The 24,103-nt window shown below is 46.6% G+C and overlaps 1 protein-coding gene across 1 annotated transcript; it reads left to right on the forward strand.

Moving 5' to 3' along the window:
• The first annotated feature begins 404 nt into the window (after nucleotides 1–404).
• Nucleotides 405–18,179, forward strand: LOC131269224 (uncharacterized). The gene is made up of 6 exons (XM_058271565.1): nucleotides 405–524; nucleotides 6,503–6,645; nucleotides 14,249–14,797; nucleotides 14,866–14,995; nucleotides 15,955–16,098; nucleotides 17,890–18,179. Exons 1-6 carry the CDS (start codon nucleotides 467–469, stop codon nucleotides 18,177–18,179), a joined length of 1,314 nt encoding a protein of 437 aa, XP_058127548.1. The 5' UTR covers nucleotides 405–466.
• Nucleotides 18,180–24,103: the final 5,924 nt, after the last annotated feature.

The raw sequence follows: 24,103 nt of genomic DNA on the forward strand, positions 1-24,103 counted from the left end.
GGTCACCTGGTCCTGCAGGGCGAGACCTTGGGCGTCTTAGTGTCGTAGTTTGTGTGTCCCCGAGTGCTAGGAATTCCAAGCATTCCGAATATTCCGTGATTACGATCCATGCTGCGAGCACCGCTCGGAGCGGATGTGCCGTGGTGCTACGAAGAAGAAGGACCCGACTCACGACCGCCAGTGCAAGTGCGTATCGGTGCGCTCGATTTTGGCAATCCCCTTGTTCCGTGGCGTTCGTTCCCAGTGTCTCCTATTTGGTGGCTTCGAATCGGTGGCCAAATTCACTTTCACCAACACACTCTTTCTCTCTCTCTCTCTCTGTTTCCATTTTCCCTTTTTCCCGGTGGTGACAACACCTCGATCAAACGCAACACACCGCAACATCCACGATCAACAGCTGGACAGCGTAACGCGGACGGGCGCAAACCTCCATCCGAACCTCCAAATGCGACAATAGTATGGCAGCATGTTCGCCGAACGGAGCATCCTGTGCCGTTTATATAATACTTTAATTTTCATGCACCGTGAGTATATCCTGTGGTATTATATTAGTCGTTCCTAGTTTCCCACTGGTAGCAAATAAACTGCATACCAAACATTTGCCTCGGAAGTCGTAACCCAGCCGTACGGGGTAATCATTTATTCAGGTTAAGTAACCGGTGAACGCGGCGGAAGCTGCTGTATGGGCTCGGTTCATAAGCAATTTCGTTGTGGAATTTTAGACGTCACTATAGTCATTCACCGGCGGGGGGAAGGGCGGGAGTTCAAGAATGCACCATCCTGCCGTTTGAAGCAGGAACTCTCGAGAGCCTTTCGGCAGGGTTTGGCACCCTCGAGCCTAAAATGTCAGAACAAATACGTGAGATGAAAAGTGGACCAGCAGGTACAAAGAACCAATGGACTTACGCAATTGTTTTGGGTGGCCGGTTCTTCAATACTCTCGATCCTCGGTCAATAGCAGACAGCGAGACAGATTTCAGATTGATCTCAGCTGCACCTCGTCCAGATGCTGGGGATATTTAATCTTTCCTTCCAGAAGAACGTTTGACGTGGTAGGTGAAACTCCTGAGGTGACTCTAACAAAATGAGAGAAAATTTGGGGAACGAAGCGCCGACTTGCTGTCGCAGTTGCCGCAAAAACCGCTGGCATCTGTTTCTCTCGTTACCCCCGTTTTATCAGTTGATCCGGACGAGAATATTTTGATCTCTGTTATTGTTGGCCCTCCAATGGATCACCGTCAGGGCATATGTTTACGCAACATGCCAACCGCACTGGAGCTGCCGGTCATTAAGCGGTTGCCTCAACATAGATCTATCTATCTATATATATATATATAAAACACCACCAACAAACCGAAGCGGATTGATTTAGCGTAATAATTATCGACGTACCACTGACGAGTGGGTGGAAATGCGATTTTGATACGAGTGCTGCCCCGCTTGTTTACAACGGATGAACGTTCGCCAAGTAATGGTCCGGGCCACCGAAAATCACCAGCATTGGCTTGGACGTAGCCGATGCGTTGATTTACCCCACCGGTTACTCATACGCTTTCCCTCGAAGTCTGTGAGTTTTCGATCTACTTAGCGCGCGAGAAGAGGTTATAGATTCGGTAAATCACTTTGAGCTGGAAGGGTTATTACTCGCCGGGAACTGCTTGGATCGTGCGAATTTCGCTACGGATTTATACAGCTATAATGTTAGGCTGTGTTAGGAGAGTTCGCGGGTGTTATGGCCGCGTATAATGAATTAATCCCCTACCATCCGCCCCGCGCACTCAGAGCAATACGCAAGTACGGAATTTCTCCGCCGCACGCGAGAGATGCCCGGCACCCGGTTTGATTGGTTTGACCTTCACCGGAGCTCAACGGCGCAACGGAATTAAGTCGACCTGCTGGAGCGGGGGAAAGGCGAGGAGTGTGGAATTATGCGAAAGGGGAAGATCTTCCAAACTGCTGTGAATTATGGTCTACCGATGTACCGTACGATGGGCGGACGGCATCTTGATCCTGAGAGATCGCGCTTTTACATTTCGATCCGGTTTGCTTTAATCAGGGATCAGAAGTGTTGCTATGCGAGCCGTACCATCTTTCAAGAAATGCAAAAAGTGTTACAGAACGGTTAGAAGCCCATTTTAAATAAGTTCGTGAGGTCATGTGACATGTCCGTTATCCTTTGTTTATGACTTGGAATGCTAAGTGAGTTTGCTCCAAGTTTAGGCTGGTGGAAAGGACTCGTTAGTTCCAATAATATCCACATGAAAAGACGGAGCAGTTCAAACTCTGACCCGCAACGAATAGTCCTTGTCATGTTTCCGTAGAAATTAACTGGCATTCTGCTTCCCACAGCTCATCTGATGGAGCCTTCGATTATTGATGGCCTTCAGCGAGATGCCTCCACCGTCGCTACGCACTTACTCCGCAGCATTCCGCTTCTCCCCGGAGCCGGATACACTCCAAATGAATGTGGATAATTCATCATGCGGGCATGGTGTTCCGGTGCGCTCGCTCGCCAAAGATGTGCGTTCCGCCATTGTTCGTGGGAAGTGCGAGTGGATGTGTGTTGATCCTTCCGATCCCCTCCCGGGGGAGGAAAACACCATCCCATCGTGCGCGTGGGAGCTGCTCAATTAATCATGTACATTTCGCTTCGTCAAGGGTGAACCATTTGCAGCCGGTCCTTGCTACCATGTCTCAATTTACCAGCGTGGCAAAGGTGGCACCTGTCTGCTTTGATTGTAACGGGAAGGAAGTTTGCTTTTAGAATAATACGTCTATCCGGTTAGGGCCTGAACCGAACGCTCACATGCATTCTAATGTCCTAAAAGATTATCTTCAAGCAGTGGCACATCATCAAAACCCGTTTCCGAAGGGTTGGGCGTAGGAATTTACATAATAAGCATACCTCTGAAAAGGTTTCGATTACCGCCATCATCATTACACCCACAACCATTGTTCGTAAGTAACGTCACAGGGGGGCGATGGATTAAAACGACTCGCTGCCAGCAAAGTTTGAGAGCAAACGGTTTTTGGATGTTAGTCCTTCAACTCTCGTTAAGATGAAAACTGACATAGGAACAGCTTAGGCACGTTACTCTTAGCTTGTTGTAATCACTTGTGCTGTTTCGGCGCACTTCCAGAGCGCTTCTATTGGCAGTCATTTTGTTGAAGCTATTTTCCGTAGGGAGATTTAAATCTTCAATTAGGTGCTCTACATTCTGGGACTCCCGAGTCCCAGATGATATCCAAAAGACAAATGGTATTCGTTGAACCGAAGGCAACAGGTTATCCAACTAACCTGCAACCGCTCTGGTATTTTGTGATGCTGTCCATTCCCATTATCGACACCATCATCCGTCGGTGTTGGTGTCCATCAAACGAACAACAAAGACACAGTCAACTTTTAAATCCCCTGTAAGAACCCCTTCCCGGTCGATTACAATGGCACACCAGGGATGGGCGAGCACGAAGGAAACTGCATAGCGAACGCTGCGAGCGGCTTCAATCGTTTGCTCTATTTATATCCAACCTGCCAGGAATTTGCTGCCGCAGTGTGGAAATGCCCTGGAATTGAAAGAGCGTTTCCACTGGGACAAAGTGGATCGAAAATCACTGGGCTGGAAAGTCGATGGTACCGACCTGCCAACCTGTTGGCAATGTTCCGACAGGAGCTTGGAGCCCATCAAGCACGCTGGTTTGAGTGAAATTTTTAATCTCATCGGTCAGTCTATCCCGGAGCGAATATACGGTACTGTTGTGTTGTTCTTCAATCCTTTCAATCAATTGGAAACACCCGTCAAGTGTACCATCAATCTTTTTGCAAGATAGGATACATCATAGAAAGTCCTTTGATATGTCCCCACCATTATTTCCCATCTCGACTAAAACTAGCACCAACAATACAAATGAAGTGGGACAATTGTTTTCCCAATGGCGGAAATGTGATACGTCTGATGACTCAACAAATCAAAGGGTAACAAAAAACGGACTTGACGGGGATTAAAGAGGACACAAAAGTTCACTCTCTCACCGCGCTGGGTGTTGGATGGGTGCCATCGTCTGTTAGCCGGTCTGATTGTCTTTCACGTTCGTCTCTCGAGAACACAACACCACTTGATACAGCATGCTTGGATGATGACCCAGATGATGCATCTTGATGACGAAGTAGACGCCGACGGCTACGATGAGTTGAGTACAACGAGGGTAGATCAATTTGTTTTCAATTCAGTCGTGCTTGATAATCCCTTCATCGCTCTGGGGCCTTTACTATGTTGTTCTTATAAAATGGGGCCGTTTTCTTACACTTTTTCTGTGCTTCAGAGCTTAGAGTAGGATGGGGGAGGCTTCTTCGTTGACTTTTGTTTGCAATGTTGACGACCTCCGAACAGAGTATTGGCACTGGAATGGCGGGTAGTTTGGCAACGTTTCCTATGGCCAATGTCGAGCCACTGCTGTAAGTAAAGAGGAATGTGTGTCAACACATAAATGAAAGATATCTCTCCAAACTGCTGAATGAAGGAAAATTGGTGCAATATTTCAAACATCTAAGGCAATTCAAGTCAACTGGCCTCGATGGATAGACTGCGGACGTCGCCTCGGTACTGCGACGAAACGACGGTCTTAACTAGATCAGCTCAATGTGCCAAGTGTCTCCGCCGCTGGCATCTTGGCTGAAGACGAAGGGCACCCGATTCAGATCAAGCGCTCGCACACTTCACACACAATTGAGGGAAGCAAAGACGGCGAAGTAAACTGCAATCAATTTCGCTCCAAGTGCATCCGGTCGGGATGATGTGCCATGTAGCGCCTCGTAACGAACGGCATCCACTCCGTTCGTGCGGACGAAATGTGCCCCGGGCGGGAATGGTGGAACTCCCGAAGCGGAAATGCCTTCTTGAATCGGCACGCTTTCCGAAAACTAAGCCAAAGCCATCGCCATTGGAGAGCGAAAAACTTGGCCATCGGAGCTTCTGTTTGTCGGGGCCGAAAGTGGAATCAAGAGCGTGTGTATTTGTGTGTGTGTGTGTGCATGTGGCCCTTTCTGCCACCCTTGGAAACCTCCGTTTCCGCAATCCGGTCGAAACGAAAATGAAACACCTTACGTAACCAGCCTCGTGCTTGACGTCCCGTGTCACGGCCAGCCCGGTCATTGCGTTTGTTTCACCAAAAACCACGGAATCGAATCGATTTTTCCGGCTGAAGAACCTCCCCGTCGTCGTGCTGTCGTTCACCCTACTTTCACCAACCTTTCCCAACGCCCCCTCCCCTCCAGGGGGGGGTTTGTCAATTCCGGGTAGGGGGTGGATTATTTTCGCTACTAATTTATTTGCCAAACTTCACACGCACCAACCGGGCCCCTTGCTTTCCCCCGCCGACATCAAATTAGCTCGTGTCCTTGCCACGGGGGGAACCGAAGGACCGAAGCACTTTTTGCGATGTTTGCGTTTTAAAACTGTGCCTTCCGGTGCCTGGGTGTTAGTGCGACAGGTTTAATCCAATTTCTGGTTGCCTTGGGCATGGTGTGTCTTCTCTTTGTCCCCGCACGATCCGATTCGGTTCGTGTGGCCTGTTGCCTGTTGGGAGGGGAGAAGTGTTTAATGCGACATTTTGTTTCATCATGAGGCACATTTTAGAAACTTTCACATGGAAATCATTTCACGGCGGCAAAGCAAACTACAGTGGCATACACACACACACACTTTATGGAACTTCCCACGGGTGGTGGTGTTGTTTCGGTCGATTTTTCCACAAAGGAAAGCCCTGTGCTCCGGGCGCAAACCATGAACAAGGAAGAAGGTATTTCTGGACGACCAATCGGGTCGGCTAGGTGGTCAGATGGTGCCGCACATATCGATTCCTTGCAGTAAACGTGGGTATTTGTAGACTCCGGCCTACTTTTGCACCCGCCCACACCGGGGGTGGTTCCCCGTAGAAAAGGTTCAGAGGTTCGGGAGCTGAAATGTCTCTACCATCCCTGGAATGCTTTACCTACCTGGGGTTCGAAGCTGCACCTTTAAAACAACCCACTAAGGTCACATATCCGGGCTCATGAGGGGACCCGCGAAGCAATTCACTTCCGACTTAGCTCAAACGGTCGAACTACAACACAGTTGAATGCATTTTCCATTTGATTTGGCCTTTTCAAAAGGCTTTTCACCACGAACATTAGAAATAAACAATCCAATGGATGTTAATTTCTCTAACTAGCGCAACTTGTCACTTTTACTAGGTTGTTAGTTGTCAAACTTGACTACTGTCACCATGTTTGTTTATATTTATATTTCCTAGCACAATTCATAAATCAGTAGACATGTAAAAAGTGCATCCGTGTTACTTTGCAAAAGAGTCCATTGTGCCTTTTAGGAATTTCGAACCAGTTGAATTTGATTTGGCCAGGGATTGATCAGGACCGCTCTACCAAGAATGTGTGTTGAAACATTTATATCCCATTTGATCGTAGCCTTTCAACGGCGTCATCTAATTCGCATCCAACCTTTCACAGTGATCTACGTCACACGAGCGTTCGGTGTTATCTTCGAGGAGTACGTAGTGGACCAGGGCCGGAACCTCACGCTCCGCTGCGACTCGAAGCATCCGGTTAAATGGGTACGCGAGGGCCGCCGTGAGGACGTGCACCAGTTTCAGGTAAGTGAAACACTCTTCCTCTCTGTGCCTGTTCGAACTGCTGCCACTACGCTATCGATCAGTCTGAGCTGTGGCCACACTGTCACGCCCTTCTCAATCTCCTTCATCGAAGAAAATACCTGTTCAGGTTGCCGACACCACAGTGAAGCAGTAACTATCGACGGAATAATCCCAAGTTGATGGTTGTACATTTTGTGTTTGTATTTCTTTGGTTTTCCCTAACTATTGCACACCTTCTCGTATCATATCTTCGCTTTTAGTGAAACCAGTCTAATAGACATGCCCCAGCTTGGAGCCCAGTAAAGGGACATGATGTTTTCGGTAGCCTATGGCTAAGCGGCACCTTGCCAACAGGAAGACCGTCAAGGTAGGGATTCAGGTCGAACGAACCTAGTAGGCTCCGCCGGTCATAACATGTCTATTCGTTGACAATTCGTTGACCGAGCCCGACGACGCCGGAAGCCGGATGGCATAAAATACACATGAAAACGATACCCCCATGTGGGCCACCGTTTGGAGGATGGTAGAAGGTGACCGAGCAGGTGCTTGCCCTGTCATTCCTTCGGCGGATGATGAAAACACTAAAGTGAATCGGTCCGGTAGTGGCAGGGAAATAAACATGATTGCATTTTGTGGCAATCTATCGGCTTTAGGCCGTTCACCTCCCGAGCACTCATGCTGATGGGAACGAATCTTTCCATTCGGTGGACGGAGGTGCGATTGTTCGAGAAAGTTACATTTAAGTTGACTACTCGCCGTCGATTTAAATTGAACGTTGATAAGTAAATATTGCGTATCGGAACCCTACATTGCAAAAACAATGTTCACACAAATTTCTCTTCACTTCCCTCGGTATCAAGGAATTCTGCACCCAAAGAGTAGAGATTCTTTGATGTGAAGTGCATTTTCGTAAGAAATCCTTTGGTTTGTTGAACAATACACACCCCCACAGCGTGGTTCAGGACTCAGGCTACAATCTTATTGTCACCACTAGCTCGGATCACATACACACCCGCACACACACACGGGGTGAAAATAGGATCGGTGGTATAGTACATCGCTCTGTTGTTTCTCGGAAGGCGACCACGACCGGGACACTACGGGTTTACGCGGCAGTCCCAAGTCAAAGAGGGCTGGCTTTTGCCCTACATGTCAAACAAAGGCGCACAGGAACGAACCGAAGGGGGTTTTGTTTCAAAAGAGTGTCCTTTGTTTCTGCCACCTTCTGGTTCTGCCTACTCACGCCCCCCAGCACTGTTCCCTGGTGGGTGACACCGAACCAGCCAAACAGGGCTTCAATGCCCAATGGTAGGGTTTTGTTGGAGCCTGTTGCGCTCGCTGAGGTCGGCACGGGTTGGAAAACAACCTCCATTCTTCTGTCACTGCAGGATATGTGGGTATGTATGTATAGCTGCGTATGTGTAACATAAGGCTTTTGCGCTAATGAATTTGTCTCACCTTCAGCTAGCCAACCCTGTAGCCCTGCTACCCCTTCAGTGGTCCCATACTGGTCTGAGGGCCAACGGAAGTACAGAAGAGAGACCACAAACAGGATCCCTCCGGGTGGCTTTTAGATTCGGCTTTTGTTCGGTGTCGTTTGCACCGGGCAAAAGGATGGGAACCGGTTGGAACGGAGGGAAAAGCTGTGAAAAATCATTTCAGTTCTAATGCCCTTGTGTGTGGGTTTTTTGTGTTTCGTTTGGTTGCGTTTTCCTGTGGCCGCACCCGCTGTGACTTTCATTATTGCCGATTATTACTTTCCTGGGGCGATAGTGGAGTTTTTCTATGATCGCTGCCTGGATTACATAACTCATGATGATTCGATGGGAATTTCGGAAAACCCTGATGGACGTGTTACCGGCAAGAGTTCCAACATTTCCTCTAGCTTACGCTCGACCATTATATTTCGTTTGAAAACAACGCGAGAAGCTACACTAACGCTGCTTTGTGATAATATCCTGTCATCGCATTAAGGAATCGCAATCGTTAATAACTAAAGAGTGTCTTTTAGTCAAAGTTTGTTCAAAAAGTAAATAAAGAAAACTACTGCAAAGTCGTACATCCAATAAATCCACTTGGCGATGGTGCTTTAGCCGGAAATGGCACGGAGCGGCCAAAGACACGAGTGGAAAATAAACACGAGCTCTCTGTTGGTACAAGTGCCACTGATGTAGCTCTAGTTTTTTAATGGGCCCTTCTCCCTTTCCCGGTAATGTGCATGGCTCAGTTGGAAATAATGAATGTTTTAAGTAGCACTCGTAAACGGTACCGCTCCGGTCCGACGCCCGCCTTCAAACTAGTCAACATTAGCCCCATCGGAAAGCTCGCCGTAGAGATGAGCTGGCGATTTCTCGTGCGGCTTGAATGCATCTGGTGCTTTTGCGCAAGGGCGAAAGGAAAACTATGCTCATCTGCAAATGAGGGACCGTGGTGTGTTTCGGTGCCGTTTACCTACGCCAGCACTTTGCGTCCAGCGGCAAGTGCTTCAGCAGGGTGTTTTATGAGTCGTCCTTTGCCCACTTTTGCCATTGGATTTCTACTGACCAACCTGTTCCTTCTTTGTCTTTTGCTTTTTAGCCCCTTCGTCGAGCGGACAAGAGTTGAAACTTGAACGCTGCGGTGTCGAAAATGCTGACGACGTTCGGTTATTCGATTTTTGGGTGTAAAGATCCGGATTAACGCCGCACGACTCGCACGCTTACACTGGCATGAATTCTAATTAGCTCTCGGCCGCGGTACGCCTCGAGATTTTCCATTTCCATCCCGGCCTCGGGACAACAACGACCCTTTTTGGATCCATTGACCTTCGCTTTACCACCGGTCGGGCGGTGGAATCGATAAAGCAGCCTCCTTTGTGCGTGGCCTCGCCCAAGAAATTGTTGCTCCGCCGAGAACTACTCCGTACCCGACTGGGGGTGGCTTTCGTCGACCCAATCGGATTACGGCACCCGCCACCCGGCGTGGCGTGCTCGGACGACATTCTGCCAATTTGCACCCCGCCGACGCTGTGGTCGGGCACCACCCGAGCAGGTCGTAAACCTTCGTAAATCATAACTCACATTATAGCCGGACGCATGGGGTCCCGCCGGACTAGCTTTGGTGGAAAACCGGGGAAAAATTCGAACGACAGAGAGGACATGATCCTGGTTATTATTGCAGAACAAATTGATAATTGTGGTGCTCCGGGAGGGTCCCATACCTTACCATCGCAGCGGACAATGTTGTCCTTGGCTGCTTCTTTCCCGCTCGCGCTTTAAATTCTCATTAATATTTTAAGACTACTTTGTCGCAAAGTTGTGTTCGTAAATCAAATTTGACTAACTAGTTTTGAAAGCTTATTAATGGGAATTACTTTTAAGTTGCATCGATATATTAATACATGCCTAAAATCTATACTAGTGATGGGAAAATCGAAATCGAATCGTGTCTCGAGTGTTAATTTGCAAATTCGCTTCCCAAATCATTTAAGTTCAGCAAATCGGAAGCAATACAAACATGCTAGTGAGACCAAACTGAATTTATCTTTTTCCCGTAGTTGAAAATTATTTTCAAATGAAACAACACGGATCAATTGCACGAGTGAACTAAAATTCTCATGCACTTTATTTCTCAACGCAAAAAATAAAGACCACAATCAATAATTGAACAATGCAGAAGGTTAGAAGTAATTCACAAACACATTTTCCATTGGAAAATTGCTTTATTTTCAACGAGTTCCTTTAAGTAAATGGAAAAAGGATAAAGAAGGGAATCCTTTTTCCACTTATTGTATATGTTAGGTGAGGAACACAGTTATCGTTTTGAATCATATCGAGTTTAAATAGAATCAAATCAAATCAAAATCAATCGTTCCACTGGAGTTGAATCGAGTTCAAATCTGATTCAATTCATTCCCGTCAAGGGATCAAATCAGTGAACCTTCCGAGTTCTGATTGCACCAACACTAGTCTATACTCCTGAGGGCGTGACGCCAACAAACGATAGCGATCTCGAACAAAAGTTTCATTCTGCTATTCTTCCCGCAAGGTAAGGTGCAGGGAAAGCAAAAACAAAAACAAAAACATCAGGATGTCATTCGATCGAAAATAGTCACATTGTGCTCAACATCAATCAAGCTTTATTTACCCACTTTAGCGTTACACAACGCGTTCCAAACGGCCATTCCGGTTCGCTTAACTGCCCAGCCGACAGATTTTCTTGGGAAAACGTCGACCAATATAGCCGACGGTCACGCAAAGGCGGTGACAAAACAGCCGTCCGAAAACTGACACCACCGTGACCAACCGGAAGCGGCCATCGTTTCGGCTGCCTCTTAATGGCCGTCCGGTGGCGCTTGTAACTCGCGCTAAAGCCCATCCCATCCCATCCCGCCCGGGGGCTTCCGGAGGGCGGAGGACACCGATTCGGGAGCGGAAGGAAGGGAGCCAAAATAATAATAACTTCCGGCGCGGTGAAGCGGCAATTAACGAATATCGAGTTCGGGGTGCAGTTGAAATTTGGACGGGGTTTTCGAAATTGTGTCACGTTTTGCTTCTCCAGCTGAAGCAGAGCTCAAAGCGTACAATCAACAATGCACTTGACAATAGACATAATGGAAGAGCATTTTCCGAATAAGAATAAACGGAAAGAAAGAATACGTTGGACGGAATCTAGAAACGGATCGGCAAATGAATTGAATAACTTAATCCAATTTGTCGTACAAAGAATTCACTGAAAAGAGTGACTAAGAACATACAACATATCTGTACGTTATGTAAAAAGTACCTTAACCTTAAGGCGATCTGAAATTAGTAATATTTGGAAAAACGAAAGCTCATTTTTGACAAAACATATATTGTACCCTATTCGCAAACTTGGTTCGTAAAGCACTGTGCAAACAATGGCGAAACCCGGTACAAAACACTGTCAAAAGCCATTTGAAAAGCTCAAATGCGTTGGAGGAAATTTTTCCTCGCCAGTTCGGTTCAACAATCGACAATGATTGCGAGCGAAAACGATTTAAAAAAAGAAAAAAAGAAACGAGGGATCAAATAGGCGAAGGCGAAACAAAATAAACAGCCGGGCAAATGGACCAGCCTCGCCACATCAATGGCCGGGATTTGATTGGATTGGGGTGACAATAGCCGGCGTGCCGGGGGGAGGATCGCAATAACAAAAGACAGTACGTGACCCGATGGAGGCGCCCGGTGGTTTGTTCGGAAAAATTCAATCCGGGCACAGCGGTTTGTTTCATTTAGCCGGGTCAGCCTTTGAACCCGATGCTGTTGCGATGGGATTCCCTTCAATCAACATCGCCTAATAAAATTGACATCTGCTTGAGCGCATCTTTTCTGCTGTGTTTCGTGCAAGTATATGGCGTGATTCACGTCACCTTGAAAGAGGTTTCGTAAGGGTATGTTTATAAACCCCTTTTTTCGATTTGAAAAGGTGGCTCTCATCTAAACTAATACAACATTCCAACACAGCTTCAGCATTTTTCCGTGCGTTTGTTTGAAATGTGTTTATCTAAAATGCGTTTATTTAGTTGGCTATTTCATTAAATCATATGAAGCGATTATGGTGCTATTTAATTTCCACTTCATTTTCCACATCGAGCCGTACCATCAAAATTAAGTTTGTTCGCCTTGTGCTCCCTGTCAGTGGCAAAGCCACGAGTTGGTAAAAAGGGCTGCGCAAACATTTCATTCCCGGGGAGCAAAAAGCCCGGGGCGAAAAAAAAAACATCGCTTTATATCAACAAATTTCGCATCATGAATTTTTCAAGCATGGTTGGTACCGCATTCCCGGTAGCTCGCCCCGTTTCGCTTTCCTTCCCCTTTTCATCCACCGCCACCCGAGGGTGAGGGGTTTGTGATATACGGCGATGTATGTTTCCGCCTGCCGAACAGATGTTCGGCCTAACGACACGTCGAAGCCGGGGCGGAAGCCTCCAGCATTTCGATTCTTTTTCAAACCGGGCGTGATGAAAATAAAATTAAATCAACTTCACGAGGCTAAAGGCGAGAAAGACGGAGAGACGCCAAACAACATACCGCTGGCTGATTTCGTTAATCCGTTTTCTTTTCCGTTTCGTTTCGCTTCCTTCGTTTGGCAGCAGGACGATCATTTCGAAGGGTGGGAGATGTTGCCAACCCCGATTGGGTGAAAGAAATCAACTGCTGCGCCTTCAATCGTCCTCCAAACAGTGGCTATTCATCTCCCATTTGCAGTAAATGAATGTAATCCTCGTTCTTTAAAATATGTCTCAAAACGAACGTATTGACATGAAGAATAAATTTCAAAACAAGTCTAGTACCTAATGTGAAACTTACTTGCGTACCTCGTACCTCGAAACGGCACAGAGGAGCAGCTGCAAACCCACTCCTGGGAATCGATCCAGATGGTTTTCTGGGCGATGGAACAATTGCAGTGTGATTTCGTAAAATCACGTCACATGAATCGTTGCGTTTTCCACTTCGACTTCCAGGAGAAGGAATCATGCCAGCTTACAGCTTACTGTTCCTAGAGTTTGAACATGCAATCGCGGGTTAATAATCGATAGGAACATACACACAAACGCACAAGGGTGAAACGAGTGATTCCTTTGTGATTGCACCATACCGTCGGGGCAACATTGTAGGTGAAAGTGTTCCAATATGCACCAAGGATGAACAGCATGATTTAAAGCAATTGCTTTGAGTTAAAATAAACGGAATTGAGACACTTTTCGTAGCGTTTGCTCAAGTATAACAAATTCAAGTGAAAATGTACCGCCAGAATGTGAAGTAATTAAGTATATAGTAGGTATAGTGACAGATGATGTGTTGCATTAACACGTTTACTGCCAAACGTTTTTAACACACTTTTTTAAGTACAATCTTTCTGGATTAAATTTGTTTATAACATTTATTAAACCCCCGATTTTTGCAGGCTAAGCTATGATTTGGTTTTCCGAAGAATTAGTTATTTATATTACTTAAGATTGTATGTTGCATTTTCATTAGATGCAGACCCCTTTCAAATAATTGAATAAACGAAAGCCAATTTCGTTTGAATAGTGACATATTTTTTACGAACTGCGAATAGCAGAAGAACTGAGCGAAGGTCAATTTAAATAATTTCTATAAGAAAGTGACATAACACCTTGATCCACATCAGGCCAATGTACGGCGGTTGACAAGAGCAAAGGTTTTACACCGATTTTTGTAGACAAGTGAATAAATAGTGTTAAAACCTATTGTGGGAGGAAATACAGCCCTCGAGGTCAAACGAGTTTGACATCACTGTTGTATTGCGAGCAAATAATGCTTTCTGCCAGCGCCTTACCTTACGGATCACCTTGGCAGTCATCTTGTTGGATGTAGAGAACGAAAGTATACCCTTTTTGAGGGTGCATATTCGAACACATTCCCCTATCAGCGCGGGTTTGTGTGCTAATGCGTTGTTCCGATGGTGAATCGTCCTACTGAAGTAGAGGTAAAAGCCTATCGGTTGAGTTCCCAACTTCTCTTCCAGATTCCCTCGATTGTTTGTAGGCAGCAGCGACGGGAAAAGGCGCACTTAGTGTTGGAAGCCAATCCCAGTAACGTTTGTTTTCTTCTTTGTTTCATGTTGGTGTGTTCAGACGGACGGGTCGCTCGTGTTGACAAACCTGACGGCTCGGGACAGCGGCCGGTATACCTGCTCGGCGGCGATACCGACCCTCACCACGGTCACCGTGCTGGAGGAGCAGCCGGCGGCGGAGCAAGCGGACGATTCCGACAATGACACCCGCAGCAGCAGCAGCAGCAGTAGTAGTAGTAGTAGCAGAAACGACCACACACTTCCGGCGGACGCGTTCGAGCCGAGCGACGCGAGCTCAGGGTATGAGAACGGCACGACCGAGCGGTACGGTGGGGAGAGCAGCGAGGAGTCGGCCGGCGCGTCCGAGGAACACTTCGTCGAGCTGCTGAAGGTGAACGTGAAGGTGCGGACGCCACCGCTGGCGGTGTCGAACTTCTACGTCCGCGCGTCCACCATCATCGCGGTGCTGGTGTGGGAGGTGATGCCCAACCGGACGGGCGGGTACGCGATACGCGACTTCACCGCCGAGATGCGCAAGATGCGCGAGAGCGTCGACGAACCGGAGCTGCCTTGGGAGACGATCGATCCGCGCCACATCAGCCCGAATGCGGTACGTACGGAACAGGCACTGTCAGCAGCGCTGGTGCTCACTTGATGCGATCCCGTCTTCCCTTACAGCGCCAGCTGGAGATCTATCATCTGATCCCGAACACCACCTACGAGTTTCGCATCTGGGGCAACAATCAGCTCGGTGCCGGTGAGATCGTCACCATCCTGTCCACTACGCAGCCGCGCATGGAAGAGAAAGGTACGGTAGCTGGAGATGGTGGAGTTCCTCAGAGTTTCAATCTAGAGCTTTGTACCTTTAATTTACAACAAACCATATGTCATACGCGATTCATGAATCACTCTAAATTCATATTGTATGTGACAACATTCGCATACACAATTCGTCAGGATTCATCCCAAAAACAAACCGAATATGCAGGTGCTTCCAAAAGTGAAGGTACAGTGTTGATTTCTACGTTTAACTCTAAATATGTTGATCAATTCTAGTATGTTTTTAGAATGTTTGGGCTACGAACTAGGATTGGCCAACATATTTAGGGTCGACTGAGTCAATTAATATTGTACCTTCACTTTGGAATGTAATTGTTTGTTTCCCAATGTTATACTCGAGCGAAGTAAGGAAACACACATGAATATATTATATATCAGCAGCAGACTGCTGGTTCTCCTAAGATTTACGTAGATACATTAATCTTGGGAGTTCCATGTATCGTCTTGTGAATCATTATCATCATCATATCTTTTAAGTTTGATAATTTGTAGAATGATTTGTGATCCGTAGGAGATCCATGAATCTCGAAATGTTTCAGACCAGTGCTTAGCCTAGTCGTTTATTGAATAGAATATTCATTTGATGATCAGTCTTCATTTGATTGCTGAGCCTAACCCAGTTCGACAGTTGGCGAACAGGTGTGGAACCTTTTTCTAACGCCTCAACATGGTGGTGTAGAGATAGATGTATAGTTGAATGTTCTTAAGCTATTCTATTGCAAAAAGAACTGCTTCGCTCGACCAACTTCTTTTAACCTAGACGTCAGGCGTTCATTCCTTCTGTTTCCAATTGATCCGATTCAGGCGACAGTACGTAGTAGTTGTCACGAAACTCTGTGCACCTGGTGGCGACACCTCACACAAAGCCCACTACCTAATGTCAACTCTCCTCTCCCCCGTTCTCCCATACATTGTTGCCCCGGACAGATCTCGTGCGGCGCATCATGATCGATGCGAAGAACTTCGACACGCGGGTGTGGATAGCGGCCGTCGGGATCGTGATGGGAACGCTGGTCATCCTCTCGCTCGGGACGTGCATCGTGCTGTACAAGGAGTGCCGCGAGCCAGCCGGTAGTACAAACGATTTTTCCCACCGCTGCTAGCCTTTGTCCTGCTCTCGTTTCTTCATCACATGCGTTGCGTTGATAGCGTAGTCCTTTGATACTTTTATGATTTCACTCCACGACATCCAGGCCACGGTTGCCTTTCTGGGCTGTCTGTGTGTATGTGTGTACTTCCGTGCGTTTTGCTATGCGGTATTATTTTCATACAATTTACACGTTTTTTTTCCGTTCCTATCGACATCGCTAGATGTTTCTCCTACACGGTTACGGTAGAGTTGTTCGAATGCAACGTAGCGCTTAATTGTATTTAGAATCTCGTACGTAGTTTTTCCATCCGTTTGGTTTTTTTTTTCTTCTTCTTTTTCACACCGCAATCGTATGTAGCTAGCGACCACTTGGTGGTTTTCTTAAAACGCTTTTTTTCGAGCATGGTATTCCGGTGCTAAAAACGTGCTCCGAAGCGCAAAGGTCAAACGCAAGCTCGATGAGCGAGATCCGTTCGTCAAAATTGTCTCGGGCATTTACTATTTACTTCATGTAGTCTTTCGTTTTTTTTTTCGATCCAGCTGCAAGACACCGACTTGTTTATTTACCCCTTATCGGAACGAGTGTTTAGTTATTGTTTGCTTTTGGCGCCTCTATCCTATCGATGGAGCCTCATCCATTTAGCTTGTAGTCCCATTTAGATCAATTACGTTGTTTCACTTAGGACGCTCCATTCGTTTGCTCAAGCTTAGCGTTTAGTAGTCGTGCAGTTTTGCAAAACGTTTGTTGAAAGAATAATGTTGATCCGATTATGCCAAAACCGGATGTGCTTTAGTTTGAGTTTTTACTGTCCCCTTTCCGTTCGATTCGTCGTTCGAGCGCTACGGCTCGTTCGTTTCCATGTTTTCCTGTAGTATTTTGTAGCTGTCAAGCTGTCGATAGATTACACCGGAAATGAATCATTCAACCGTGCTCGCAAAGGATCCGAAACGAACCGCATTGAAAGCGGGCAACCAATTCAAGACTCTTCCGGTCCGGAAGGGCCATCTACTTTCTCGTTGGTTGCATCATCGTGCGGTGAAAGAAAGCGAATGTAAACAACACACAACACGCACAGAAACCGGGTGATTGTGAATCTACTGCCGAACTTCTTGCCTGCATGTATTCAGACCAGGAGCTTCCTAGACTCCTCTACCTCCACCGACGACGTTCCAGAGTCTTTTGAACCCAGTGAGATCTAATCCTCTTCGTTTGCTATCCTTGAAATGTTCGGTAAGCTTCGAAGGCTTATTCGGTGTCCTTCCTCGAAGATCCCTGCTGCAGGAAGGGTTCCCGTGTCTGTCTGTGCCTTCGGTAACTATTTTTGTTCTAGAGTTGCTCCCACTAGCCAATTAGCGTTCGTTGTTAACCGTGTGTATGATATATTATATAGCCAGTATATCTGTACCGTTTAGTATCACTTTAGTTTACCTGATTTCAATTCACCCTAGCGACATGTTTATATATCTCTCTATATAAAAATTCACTCACCCCCACACGCATACATACAGATGGCAAAGAAATATGAACACTATCGAATTTGCAGAAATGGCTGCCTTTCAGCCGTTTCTATTACCGTTTCTCTAACATACTTTTTTTTCCCGCTCTCACTCATTTCCTTTGCCACCGAACTAACCAAAACACAAATACTTGACGTGTTACTAACGCACGAACTGAACTCTCCTCGCTCGAAACACTCGCACCGTAATATCGCGATCACGAACGATCTTCGCTCCACTCGTCGTGTGTGTCTGTGTGTGTTGCTCGCAAGCAGCGAACGACAAGGAGGAGGAACTGGATAGTCTGGAGCTGGTACCGAACATCATCCTGAATCCAGGCTTCTGCGATTCGGACGATCAGGGTCAGAACCCGCTGGCGCCTCCGATACCGCGCAGCCTACCGTACAACCGGTACCGGAGCCAGGGTCTCGACGTCACCGGCCGAGGTGGCACCGGTGGCGCCAACGAGGAGGACGACGACGACGAGGACGACGACGAAGAACCGATGACGTTCAGCCGCCGGATGTCGATCTTCTTCACGGGCAACACCATCAAGCGGATTTGAGTGAAAGTATTTCCGGCGGACGCGATGTACCACTGAGCCACGGAAGCGATAAGGTCTGGCCGACGACACGCAGAGTCCGAATCAGCCATCCAGCGGTACTGCAACTCGGTAGTTCAAACCACTAATTTTGCCGAACCCACCACCAAGCGGCTCCAAAAACGTTCAGACACAACTGCAAATGTTTATTTTCCTATCAAACACACACACAACCACACACACCCATCGACGCTTGTGCAGCTACACAAATGCATTGCCACGAAGATCCCTTTTCGAAATCGAATCCTGCAGCTGGCAAATATCAGAGCTACACTTCTAGTACCCCCTTTGTGTCGGTTACACCATTTACATTAACGGGCAAACAGCAGTGGACTTTATTCGTCGCCACCGTCATTCATGGTGGGCACTGAACTTTCACTTGCTCCCTTTTGCTGGAGTTCATTCTGCCTGCCTTTCGAAAGGATACGTGATTCACGTCAGATCCGTTCGAATCGCTACGATCGAATAGTCCGCGCTGTACATTGTCTCTTTTCCTTCCCTACTGACACCTTCTATTGCACACGAACGGTTGAACCGATGAACACGTTCATTACTTCCATGTTTGATGCCATTCTCCGGGCCTTCCGAAAGTCGGAGGCTGGCGGTTACCATCGGCGACCGATCATCCAACCACCAGTGTGTGCGGTAGCATCTACCGCACTGGGTTGGAGTCGGATCGTGCACACATTTTCCAATGTGCCTTGTGTTTCACCTTGACTTTGCGTTTTTGCTCTTAGGGGGCAGCTGTTTCGCAATGTTCCTAACGTAAAACTTTCAACGATACTGTAGGTCCTCCGAAAAATGCTTGCTTTTGCGTGTGCAAGCCGAAAAAGAAGGACACCACAGTGCAGCAAAGCTGTATGAGTTCTGGTTTACGGTTTCAGCCAACATACGGTATGCATAAGACAGTTTCCCTGATGTTTTGTCAAAGTTCTATTCGGAGCAGCAAATCGGCACTACAACCGGAGTTTTACGTTGCGCAAAGCAGGAGACCGAGAAGTGTGGAACGGCAAACACGAGGAAGGAACAGGAAAATAGCAGCACAGGGGATAGGAAATGAACTTTTCGCTCAAAGTTGCTCATCGCATGAACACACACCTTCGTGCAAGCCCCAATGCATTTGCCTGAAAATGTGATAATATGCAGCCGGGTGAGCATCACTATATTAGGGTAGGTAGGAAGGACCGGGTGGAGTTCGGTCGCATTCCAGCATTTGCTTCAGGTTCGGTGGTTGATGCTGATGATGTCCCTGCTGAAAGATATTACTGTAAAAAAAAAACAAAACAACTATGCCAGCAAAGAAAAACAAGCACCCGGAAAGGAGGCAAGTGATTTATAAATACAATAATAATCGATGTGTTGCTTGGTGTGAAACGAAAAACGGTGCAGAGCGGCCGGTGGGCAAAACCCAATCACCAGCCATTAGTTAGTCACTGTCGAGCTCAGGCTGAGAGGATACACTCCTTTCGGAGCTTTCGAGTGGCTCATCTACACCGCTTGGACCTGTATGCAAACGATGAGTGAAATTAAGTCGAGAATCGTAGTTTACGCACTACTAAAGCCGAAGAGGGGCGCAAGCAATTTATTAGGAATAAAGGTGTTCGAGGTGATGCTGGCGCTGAGGAGCACCTTTTGGCAAAAGCTTGATATTTTAACCAAAAACACATAGACTTAACGGCACGTGTTAGCTTTTCGCCAGCGAGAATCACCTGAATTCTAGTAAGCATAAGTCAGTGCCAGTGAGGTCGACGCAGGGGTTGCGCTTATTGTTCTTTACATACTTACACACTATACACTACAACCCGCGAGAACTACGGCAAACTAAAATACTACAACTGGGGAGGATAAACCGAATGATGAGTGAGATTTGTGCGTATCTGCGCATCCTCTGCCTGGTCGACTGGAGACTAGAGCGTCCTCGGCCTCAGCAGGTCGACGCGAGGCAGAACAGATCGACAGCTGGAAGCTAACCCTTGCTTGGGAACATTTGCATGCACCAGACCAGACGCGACCGGCTGAGTTGCTCTTGCTTACGCTTTACTTAACCGAACTGCGTCTTATATAGTCTTACATCAGTCGGGTACTGCAATACAGCACACTCACGCGTCCCAACTAACTATTCTAGCTTATTTGCGCCTCGTGTTCATTTGCCGTGCGTTTCGGTTATGTGCCACGCTTTGTTCAACTAGCTGGACAACAACGCCGAAAACGGTGAAGCTTCGAGAGAGAATCAGGTGCTTATTCGATATTCACTAGGGTCGCCTGTAGTAGTTTCCCATCGTATTGCGCAAGTTCATGGCAACAAATCCCCCCTTCCCCGGAAAGGGGAAAGGTTGTGACTTAATCGAGTCTTATCGAGTAGCGAGCCATTGGAATATTCCACAAAACTACTAGCGAGCAAGCGAAACGCTGACGTTCACCACGGTGTCGTCGTTCCACAGCTTGCTATCCGTCCTGCCGATCGTGGCACAAGGGCGAACGCGATGAACTCCTCGCCAGTCCTATTATTATCCCCGATCGGTTGTGCCTCTGCCATTCAACCCAATGCCTTATCCTACGTCCCGTCACCCATCATCCTATCTTTGCCTGTGAAAAAAGGCTCGAGCAGCGTTAGGTTTGGAAGCAAACTTTAGTTCGTCGTCACCAACTTTGGCTTTCGTCTCGCAGCTCAAACCTAATCATCGCGAACCTTGTTTGCTTGTTTGTGAGGCAGTTTTTTTTTAACCTGTGGTGTTCGAAGGAGCACGCTTGCATGCGCACGGCATGGACGATGAAGCTAGTGAACATAATAACTAAAAACTAAACCCAACAGGCTGCTATCTGAAGCTTATCGAACGAGGAGGTGGTTTTAGTGTACGAAGCGTAAAGTTTATATAACATACAAAAAAACATACAAACAAACAAAAAAACATACAAACAAACAAAAAACATACAAACAAACAAACAAACAAACAAACAAACAAACAAACAAACAAACAAACAAACAAAACACAACTAAACAAATAATTAATAGTAGTTTATGAAATGACACCCACAAACTAAGGATACGCCGGGTATTGTCAAGACGTTCTGGGGGAAACGTTGCTAGATGATGTGATGAGTGTGTACAGAGACCGCGGATTGTGTATTATCAGACCAGGAGAAAAGGAAACGGACGGTTAAGACGAGGTGTATGTATACATGCATGTATAGACCTTACTAGAAGGCGCTAGAGCAGGGTAGAAACACTAGCGAAACAATTTCGACGAGATCGATTTATAGAATGTACAATGACAACAGAATGAGCCCCCGAAAACCGCGAACACGATGTAACATATGAATCGCCGTTTTTTATATTAAAAAGCGTTAGCGATAACCGAAGGTGGCCTGTCCGGGAGTTGCGGCGGATGTTTATGTTTTCGTCGTTAGATACAAGACTTACGTAGAACGCGCAGGGCAGGTCTTGGGAGGCATCAGGTTAAAAGGATATTTTCGGAAAGGGAGCGGATCATCGACGCACTACTGCGTGGCGACTACTGGGAGGAGAAAAAATATTTAATAGAAAGCAATTACGACAGATTGCTTACAACACACCCTTCTCCCCCCTCCGTACCCGTAGATACCCGCCATCAGATCGGGACAAGATCGAGACCTACATAACTGTACCTTGCGCAAAAGGGATATGAGGTTTTACCCGGAACCATTTACTCGTTTGCCTTAGCGAACTCATAGTGTTTGTTGTTAACGGAGGAGCTCCAAAAACTGTTTCGTGTTTGCTAGGCTAGTGCTCATCGTATCGGTCCGAAGCAGCATGAAGGGCACGTACCCCATGGTTGGAGTGTTTGCCCCAGAATTGTGTGTCTGTGTATGTGTTGAAGTTTCTACGACTGCAGAAAAGACTTTCTCACGTGTCCTGGTATCTTGTAGGCTATTGAAAAATTCCATCCACCCATGGTGCGGAGCATTTGGGTATATAACAGGGAATAGGACGTGTACAGCTGATCAGCTCTCTACAGTCGAGCAAAGCACTTTGTTGTTTTGCGCCATGTAAACACGATGTTCAATCGCACTGATGTGATGTTGATGTTTTTTAACTGCGCTCAAATACTCGAACATGCGCCATACATCGGCTTATTGCTTTAGCACCGAGTTCTGCAACACTTTCCACATTCGTAGAGCTCTTACGCCGTTGGCGAAACAAGATGTCATCCATTGAAGAGTTTTTCAGTTCTCGTTTCACCAACGAATTAATAATTTTCAACGCCGTTATTGGACCTCTGCTAACAGAAAGCTCGCAGTGAGCCAATCGAATCATCCTTTCCTTTGCTGCTGTGTTTGGTATATTACATACCTACTCTCGATAGGACGCATGGGGCGACAGCCAGCCAGAAGTTTGCTGACACCTTACCTAAAAACTATCGAAACTCACGAAACAGCGTAACTAGATAATTGTTGTTAGTGCAAAACGAAACAGGATGCTAGAATAGTGTGTGCGAGAGTTCTCCTAGATAAGCAAAAGCAGGAACCAAAGATATACTGTCACAACTCACTCCAGTATATACATTCATATCAGGTACTAACTTACTAACCCCAAATCAAAACTGCAAACGAGTTTGCTTGCACCCTCGTCTATCGTGGTATATATTACCAAAAACACACACACAAACACACACATACCGCCACTACCCACACGCACGAATACATACATACGCGTATACACAGTTTCTTACATCCTTACAGGATCGCTTGATTCTGCCAAACTCGAGCATTACTGATTCTTCAGATATCACACGAAAGACTAAATGGCCTGTCTTGACGATTTTACCGTTCGTTTTGCTAACAGAACGCTTCACATGTACTACGTTGCCGAACTATCGCTTATCGACTATACTATATGTTGTACAAATAGAGTGCTATAGGAGAGGACTTTTTTTAAGAAGCTAAACTCATACTGTTCTACAAATTAACAACTATGCTTTCAGTAAACGTAAGATTAGATGTAGCGAGCAGCAGAGATTTTGTGAAGAATAAACAGTGAAAGTGAAAGGGAATAAGGGAATGGGAGGGAGAAGAGAAGAAATCAACCGAGAGACTGATAGAAAAACGTGCATGCACTTACGGAACTAGGCAACAAACCCCAGCCCTAAATTTATCCAACTGCTTAGCACCTTCCGTCTGTTTCGTAACGCTATTCGACCAAACTGTTGGACACTGGAGTTCGCTTAGGTTCTCCCAAGGTATGTTGCCAGCCTTGTGTAAACGATGCATTATTTCATGTGAAACGGTTCAACAGTTCTCACCCGGGTTGTGTGCGCATTATAAGCCCACAGTTGTGCCTTCACGAGCCCTCCTGACACGAGAGTCCTTCGGTTGCCCCACGCGGTACAAGTTTAGGGCATGCGTCTCTGCCTATATTGTGTCACTCACTTTCCGTAAGCAACGCCAATCCGCATCTGTTCGAGGACACATCCACAAATACTCAAAGCGCCATCAAAGGGCACCTGTTCATGGTTTTTTTTAACTAATTTAGAATGAATCCGAGTGCTGAAATAAATTTTACTGTTCTGCTGACTAATGTAAACCTTGTCTCGTCTGTCGTGTTTCCCTTGCATCCTGCAAATAATTGACTTTTCTTCCCTATATTCGACACAGGTGTATCGGCCGACGCAGCAAGACAGCTTCTTTTTTCCTTCCAAATGCTATAAATTCACACCACAATAGCATGATTCAAACCGACACTCTTATCATATGCAACTTATGCACTTTTAAATTCGAATGGGCAGCATATATTTATAAAGTGAGAAAATATTGTTTTGCTTGATCAGTTCGTCCGCTTTCTATCACCTCTTTCTTTACAGTTCTTCCAGTTCTACCTACTAAGTACTGCCAATGCCACTGTTTCTACTGCT

Source organism: Anopheles coustani, chromosome X (genome assembly GCF_943734705.1).
Source record: "Anopheles coustani chromosome X, idAnoCousDA_361_x.2, whole genome shotgun sequence".
Taxonomy (NCBI): Eukaryota; Metazoa; Arthropoda; class Insecta; order Diptera; family Culicidae; genus Anopheles; species Anopheles coustani.

Bases quoted from the DNA above. Each gene is read 5' to 3' on its own strand.
- LOC131269224 (XM_058271565.1), top strand. From the start codon at position 467: ATGTTCGCCGAACGGAGCATCCTGTGCCGTTTATATAATACTTTAATT. The intron at 6,646-14,248 runs GTAAGTGAAACA...TGGTGTGTTCAG, and splicing joins AGGACGTGCACCAGTTTCAG to ACGGACGGGTCGCTCGTGTT. The intron at 14,996-15,954 runs GTACGGTAGCTG...TGCCCCGGACAG, and splicing joins GCCGCGCATGGAAGAGAAAG to ATCTCGTGCGGCGCATCATG.